Here is a 7,052-nt window from a genome sequence, read left to right on the forward strand (position 1 = left end):
CCCTAGCCCGGACCCCCAATCCCCGACCCGCCGGCCGCCCCGCCCCGGGCCGCCCCGCCCCCGCCCCGGGCTGTGTCCGGGCCCCAGCTCCCAGCCGGGGGCTGCGGGCTCCGGCCGCCCGCCCCGCGCTCCCCCCTCGTCCCCGGTGCGGCGCCCCCCGCCCCCACCCCTCCCCCTCCTTTCCCACCTACCCACCCACCCCGCCGGCCCGTTACCCTCCCGCCCGCTTCGGCTCCTGAGCAGCCTGCGGCCATCGGCTCCGGCAGCGGCGCCCAGTGTCTCGGCGCGGCGCGGCGAACGCGACAGTCCACGGGACCCGCCGAGCCGCATCGGGATCGCGGCGGGATTCCTGCAACCGAGCCTCCCTCGACCGCCGCCGCCCTCCGCTCGTCCCTCCACGGCCGCCCGCGGGACGACGTGATCCCGCCGGGGCTCCCCGTGCCTCCCGGGCCGCGCGCCATGGGCAGCCCCCGCTCCGCGCTGAGCTGCCTGTAAGTACCGCCGCCCCCGCCCGCCCAGCCCGCGCCCGCCGCGCCTTCCGGGCCCCCCTCGCTCACCCCGCTTCGCTCTCTCTCTCCCGCCCGCTTTTGTCACCCGCAGGCTGTTGCACTTGCTGGTTCTCTGCCTCCAAGCCCAGGTAAGGCGCACTGCGCGGAGGCGGGGGCCGGGCGGGCGGGGGCCACCGGTTGGCCACGTCGGGCAGGGGCGCGAGGACGGTCCTTGCGGCCGGGGCGCCAGCACTGGAAGAAGCCTTAGAAATCCAGCCTCGAGACACCCGGGGCAGGGAGCTAAGGAGCAGAGAGGTAGCTCCTTGCGTCAAGTCACACAGCGAATGAGTGGGGAGCCTAGAATCCAGGGCTTCCTAGGCCGGCGCTGTCTCCCACGTATCCTGGTCAGGTTGGAGGGGATGGGGAACTCTGTGGGCAGCCACACCTGGCCGCTAAGGAAGCGAGCAGTCGGGGCTGCGGGGCGTTCAGGTGTCAGGAGAAGTCCAGGCGACGGCCGCAGGGACCCTCTCTGCAGCCCTCGGGGTTGACTTGGCCGATTGGACCGCGCGATCGGGGGCCCAGGCCCTCAACGCTCTCAACATTTGCTCGGTAAATTTGTCTTTATAAATGTCACGGGCGAGTAGCGCTGTCTCCCTACTTAGGAGCACCCCGCTGCCCTATAAGGGCCGGCAGGGGCCTGCGCTGGCCAGGGGTCTTGCTTCCCCGTTTCGAGCTGGCGGGGAGCCCCAGGGTGTTTCCAACAGGTGGGTCCAGATCCTCCCGCCTCCAGGGCTCATTCCTCCTCGCCGGGTCTGCCCCGACTTTCCTGGGGAGTGGGCAGTGGCCTGAGCCCAGATGTTGGGGGGTGCAGCCCTCGCTGGCGGCCTGGGGCAGTGGATGGGGGGTGCGCAGGAGGGGTGGGGGCCATTCGGGCCCCTGGGCAGAGTAGCATTATAATGGCGTGTTGTGTATTTTTCAATTTCCTAAAGGTAACTGTTCAGTCCTCACCTAATTTTACACAGCATGTGAGGGAGCAGAGCCTGGTGACGGATCAGCTCAGCCGCCGCCTCATCCGGACCTACCAGCTCTACAGCCGCACCAGCGGGAAGCACGTGCAAGTCCTGGCCAACAAGCGCATCAACGCCATGGCGGAAGACGGCGACCCCTTCGGTAAGAAGCCCTGCCGGGGCCCCACCTTCACCGCATGCATAGCTAACCAGCTAGCTAGAGGAACAGGCCTCCTGGCTGGCCTGCAGGCTCCCCGGCTCAGAAGGGAAGGAGTTAAGGGCAAAAGGTGTCTTGAGGGCCGGCTGGGGAAGGGGCCTCAGAGAGTACTTGGCCCACAGGTGCCCCCTTCCCTGCCCAGCAGATGAATGAATCCAGGAATCTCCCTTTACACCCACCCCCCTCCACACACCCCTCCCCAGCTGCAGGTGGAGGCAGGGGGAGCAGGGGAGGGGGCCCAGACTTAAGGGAAGCTCTTGAAAGAGGATACGTCGCCAGGGCCCACAAAAGGTGAGTGAGAAAGGGAAGGGAGAGACCCCCCCCCCCAGTACTCCCAGCTTGGAAAAATGGGGTGCTGTGAATCTTTAAATACTTGGATCAGAAAGGTCACTAACACACAGGGGCTTGGCTTGGGAAGGGCCCTGCCCCCCCACCCCCGTTCCAGTTGCCCAGGGTCCCAGACTGCTGGGGCCCGGCTCTGGGCTCCCCGTGGGGCGCTGAGTGCAGGGAGCTACTGTGGTGGAGAGGCCGAGGACTGATTGATTTCTAAAACATTCAATATTCCTGCCTTGAAACAGGGCCAATTTCCAGAGCCCTGGATGTACCAAGAGAAAAGCAAGCCCTCTGGGCGACTGGTGTTGTTTTTAGAGAGCGATTATTGTGAGTTTTAAAACCTTTAAATAATGACCAAGTTAAACAACCATGAAAGGAGAGGGGAAGACTCTATTAAAATGTAATAAAAAGGTGAGGCATTTTAAGAGCTAGGAAGAAAAATGAAGAATGATATAAAACAGAAAAAGAACGAGTCTTTTTTCAGATGTGTTTGAAAGGAGTTGCAAGTCTGTAAATGTTAAAAAAGAGGTTCAAGATTGTTCTCTATGAATCTCTGGAGAGACCCCCGCGTCTGGCAGAGCGATTAAAACTCTTCTTACTTTCACCTTTTTTAACATTTCCTGAATACTTTCTCCTCTTCTGCAGCCAGTTTGGGGGATCGAGTATGTCTCGCTGCATTTTTTCTGCATCAACGTAGCTGACTTCCCTTCAAAGCTGGAGAAGGAGACATAATTTTCCTGGGATAAATCTGTCACTGGGGTGGAAGAATAGGTTTGAAAATGTTAAGCTTTCCAAAAGCTCGGTCGGGAAAGCCGCTGTAAACTGTGGCCCCAGCTCCCCAGATCCATCCGGGAAGGAGACTGGGGGCTCTCTGGGGTGGGGGTGGAGGTGGGGGTGGCCGGTCCGGTGGCCGAGCTCCCCTGCTGGGCTGGCAGGGCTGGCCTACGGTCCCTTTGTCCTTCCAAACTGGCTGCTTTGCTGTCCTTCTCAGCTTCCAAGGAAAGGGAGTGGATGCCCGGCTGCCCCAGGGTTAGCTGCATCAGAGCAAATGGCCCAGCACCACTGGATTTCAGGGAAAGAAGGGGAGGCTGAGCTGACAACCGGGGAAGTAGTCTTCAGAAGTCTGATGCCCGCTTCTCTCCTTAGAACAGGAGGTTCCCCAGGTTCTCCCGCAGGGCAGGAGCAGGAGTTGGAGAGTCAGAACAGAGGCTCAGGATGTGGATCAGGAAAGGGGGGTTCTGGGGGAGGGCAGCAGAGGCCGCAGTTGCTTCTTTGCAGGTCCCAGGAAGAAACCGAGGGGGCTTACCCCGTTCCTGTCTGCCAGAATCCTGAGTAGGATCCTCTCACCCCATCTCCAGCCAGTGTCCCTTCTTGGCCCTTAAAAGCAGTCGCTCCTTGCTCTGGAGGGCAGACCCGGAGAAGGATGAGCAGACTGACTGGGTCCAAGAGGAGGTGTGTGGGAGGGGAGGTGACAGCTGCATTTCCCAGCTGACTTGGGGCCAGACTGGGGGCTTGGCCACTGGGTCCCAGCTCTGGGCCTATGTGAATGGGGGAAGGGGGTGGCAGTTTCAGGCTGGGCAGTAAGAGCTGCCTTGCTGACCTTGGTGCCCACCCCCACCCCCAACCCCCACCCCCAATTATTTTCAGGGAAAGAGAAGTTGCCACCGCATCGACGCAGGCTGGGAAACAGCTCTGGTCGTTGCTGGACTTTGTGATGAGGAAGACAGGAGACCCAGCCCCTTCTGTCCCATGCCAGACAGCTAACTCAAGTCCCACTCCCTTTGTGGGGACAGCCTGAAAGGGGGGAGTTGTGCAGAGAAGTGGATGGAGACTGGGGCATCTGTGGCAACTTGGCTTTCTGGGGAGTGGGGTCAGTCTCCTGGCTTTCTAGATTGAGAAGCAAGCATGCCTGATTTTCTCCCCTCCTCACCCACAGAAAGTGTTTGGCCGCTGGGGTGAGAAGCCCAGCTGTGCCAGGGGTTGCAAGAGAAATGTTTATTGAGGTGTTGATTTCTGGACACTGGAGCTGGGGACTGTTGGGACTGGGAAGCAGTGGGGACAGAGCAGGAGCCTCTCAACTGATGTCTGAGGTTCAGGGAAAGCAGCTGGCTTTGGGAGAGTTGTCCCCACCCCTGCCACCTTCTCAGCAGGGCACAACTGCCCCAGGGGTGGGATGGCCAAAGCTGGGAGGTAGAACTGAAGAGGCAGAAACAGGAGAGAGCTTTTCCCTTTGGCCTCGGGACTGGAGGCCACTGCTGGACCCAGATTGGCTGTAACGATCTGTGAGACACGTGCATGTCATACTTTGAGTGGGAAGAAACTCAGAGATCTTTTGATTAGCAACGGAACTGTGGTCAAATTAAATTTTATTTGGAGCCCTGGCATAAAAATCAGCACGGTCTGATTTTAAGAGAGGGTGGGAGGAATAGAACTTAGGCAGCCTACATGGCCCCAAGACCCCTTTGTGGAACCCAGTTTGTAAACCATGATCATGTCCAACCCCCTGTGTAAACCAAAGCAAGGAGCACAAGGCCCAGAAAAGTGCCTTGACTTTCTCAGGGTTGCACAGCACATTAGTGGCTGGGCTGGGGCAGGAGCCACCTCTTGTGTGCCTGGCTTTGGAGCAGTAGCTGTTGGGAAATCACAAGTCTGTGGGTGAGGCTGGGGTAAGGACCTGGGACACTGGGTGGGGGTCAGGCCCCTTCCAATAACCAGCCCCCACCTTCTCTGACAGCAAAGCTCATTGTGGAGACAGATACTTTTGGGAGCCGAGTTCGAGTCCGAGGGGCTGAGACGGGCCTCTACATCTGCATGAACAAGAAGGGGAAGCTGATTGCCAAGGTGAGGCCCCGGAAGGAAAGTGGGGCCCCTGGGGCCTGGGGAGTGGGCTGGGATGGCTGAGCTCCTCCAGGACCATCTTTTGCCTCTAATCTCAACAACGTGGGCAGAGAGACACAGAGCCACCTTGGGGTTACCTAATGACTGGGTGGGGGGGAGGTAGGGGAGGTGAAGGAGGAGGCTTCTTAAAAGCTATAAAAGCTAAGGAGGAAGACGGAAGGCTAGGGAAGGGGCGGGGGTGGTGGTGGTAAATTCCATATATCTTTTTAACAAATCGCCAAATTGCTTTGCTATTATGTCCAATTACATGGTACCAGCATTTGGAATGTTCAGTAAGCCGCAGGCCCAGCCCCTCGGCCGAGCTCTGAAATGGCCCCATTAGTCACGGCTCCTCTCCAGCCTCGAGCTCCCCTCTTCCTGGGGCTGGGGGCTCAGAGCCTCTCCCCAAGCCTCCCCTCCCGCAGAGGGTGGCGGCCCAGGGGCCAGGGAACCGAGCTCCTGAGGGGGAGCCTGGGGGCAGGTGGGGAAATGGGCCCTGGCCGCTCAGGCCAGACTGGTGGGCAGGGGGCCAGCCCCACCCCCTTGCCCGGGGCCCCCTCTCCCTGCCACTCTGTGTTGGGGCCCGGCCCCTGCGTAGACAGCCATGTGTCACCCGCCGCCCGCGAGGACAGGAAGTTGCCGGGTGGGCGGCGGGTGGTGAGGGATTAGCGAGCCGGTGCCCGGGCAGGGGGTGGGGCCGCGGCTCCTGCCCACCTCGCCATCTGCCGGGGTGCCCACCTGCTGTCTGGGGCCGCTCGCCCTCTGCCTCCGATGGGGGGGCTCCGGGCCGAGCCCAGTAACGCCGGGCCTGTCCCCCCTCCCCTTTTCCCCTACCTGCAGAGCAACGGTAAAGGCAAGGATTGTGTCTTCACGGAGATCGTGCTGGAGAACAACTACACGGCCCTGCAGAACGCCAAGTACGAGGGCTGGTACATGGCCTTCACCCGCAAGGGCCGGCCCCGCAAGGGCTCCAAGACGCGGCAGCACCAGCGCGAGGTCCACTTCATGAAGCGCCTGCCCCGCGGCCACCACACCACCGAGCAGAGCCTGCGCTTCGAGTTCCTCAACTACCCGCCCTTCACGCGCAGCCTGCGCGGCAGCCAGAGGACTTGGGCCCCGGAGCCCCGATAGGCGCCCGCCCCGCGCCGCTCGCCGGCGCTGCGAACCACGGAGACTTTCATCTTGATGGGAGACAGAGGGAGAAACTCAAGCAAGATGAGATCTGCGCTGCGGAAGGCTGGGGAGGAGCCGGGGAGCCCCGGGTTCTAGTTGTTGACAATTGTTTGCTCTTGGGTTTTTTGTTTTGTTTTGTTTTTAAACAAAAGAGAGGCTCTATTTTTGTATTCCACTTGGCTGAGTTGTCTGTCTTCTTAATGCCACCAAGGCCGGTTAGTGGCCTCCCTGGGGGTCCTGCAGAGGAGGGGTAACGGGGAAGCTTCTTTCTAGTCTAGTAGGGGGGGCTTCTGAGACCCCAGGACCTGCAGGGCCAGCTAGCAAGGCAGCCTGGGGACTCGCTGCACCCACCCCCAGGTGAGGGCATGGTGGAAAGGGTTGGGACTTGGGACAGTTCATTTTGGGGTCGGTGTCAGTGGAGGGAGGTTGTGTAACTAGTTGCTATTAAATGACTGAAATATTTATTTAACTTGTGTATTAAAAATTTGTGTTGGAGAGTGAGTCCTGCTGGGGTCAGATCTCCCTCCTCCCCCACCCCTCGCCCTGCCCAGCTGGAAAATCAGGCACCAGCCCTGACCACAGCCTCCCTGCAGCCTGACTGAGGGGCTTATAGCTGTCACTGTCCCCAAGTCCCCAGCCTCATCCCTGGAGGGTTTTCTTGGGAGGACAGAAGCAGGGGATGGAACCAGAAGAGGTGCAGCTGGTCCTGGGAGCTCTCCTACACCGACTTACTAGCTCAGCAGGAATCTCTGAGCTCAATTCCAGAGGGATGAATCTGTGAGGACCCAAGTGACAATCATGGATTCAAGGAGTCTTTTTAAAGTGACTTCTCTGTGCCCCTAGGTCTCTGTGAGACAGGATGGAGATTCCAGGGCTGGTTCTTTCTAAGTATCGGGCTCCAGAAAATGAAAGAAAATAGCAGCTGCCAGGGTCTAAGGTGGGGCATGTAGGAGGAGC

At 60.0% G+C, this 7,052-nt stretch overlaps 1 protein-coding gene across 4 annotated transcripts; it reads left to right on the top strand.

Annotated features, from left to right (window-relative positions):
* Positions 1-459: 459 nt before the first annotated feature.
* On the top strand, positions 460-6,161 carry FGF8 (fibroblast growth factor 8). 4 transcript variants are annotated; one of them, XM_037804894.1, is made up of 6 exons: positions 460-491; positions 601-842; positions 1,177-1,256; positions 1,511-1,658; positions 4,780-4,886; positions 5,763-6,161. In XM_037804894.1, the coding sequence occupies exons 1-6, from the start codon at positions 460-462 to the stop codon at positions 6,051-6,053; spliced, it is 900 nt and encodes a 299-aa protein (XP_037660822.1). In that variant the 3' UTR covers positions 6,054-6,161. The 4 variants fall into 4 exon arrangements, with proteins under 4 accessions (XP_037660822.1, XP_037660823.1, XP_037660824.1 ...); XM_037804895.1 differs by lacking the exon at positions 1,177-1,256 and having other exon boundaries at positions 601-831; positions 1,477-1,658; XM_037804896.1 differs by lacking the exon at positions 1,177-1,256 and having other exon boundaries at positions 601-831; positions 1,510-1,658.
* The last annotated feature ends 891 nt before the right edge of the window (positions 6,162-7,052 follow it).

The sequence above is a fragment of the Choloepus didactylus genome, chromosome 15 (genome assembly GCF_015220235.1).
Source record: "Choloepus didactylus isolate mChoDid1 chromosome 15, mChoDid1.pri, whole genome shotgun sequence".
Taxonomy (NCBI): domain Eukaryota; kingdom Metazoa; phylum Chordata; class Mammalia; order Pilosa; family Megalonychidae; genus Choloepus; species Choloepus didactylus.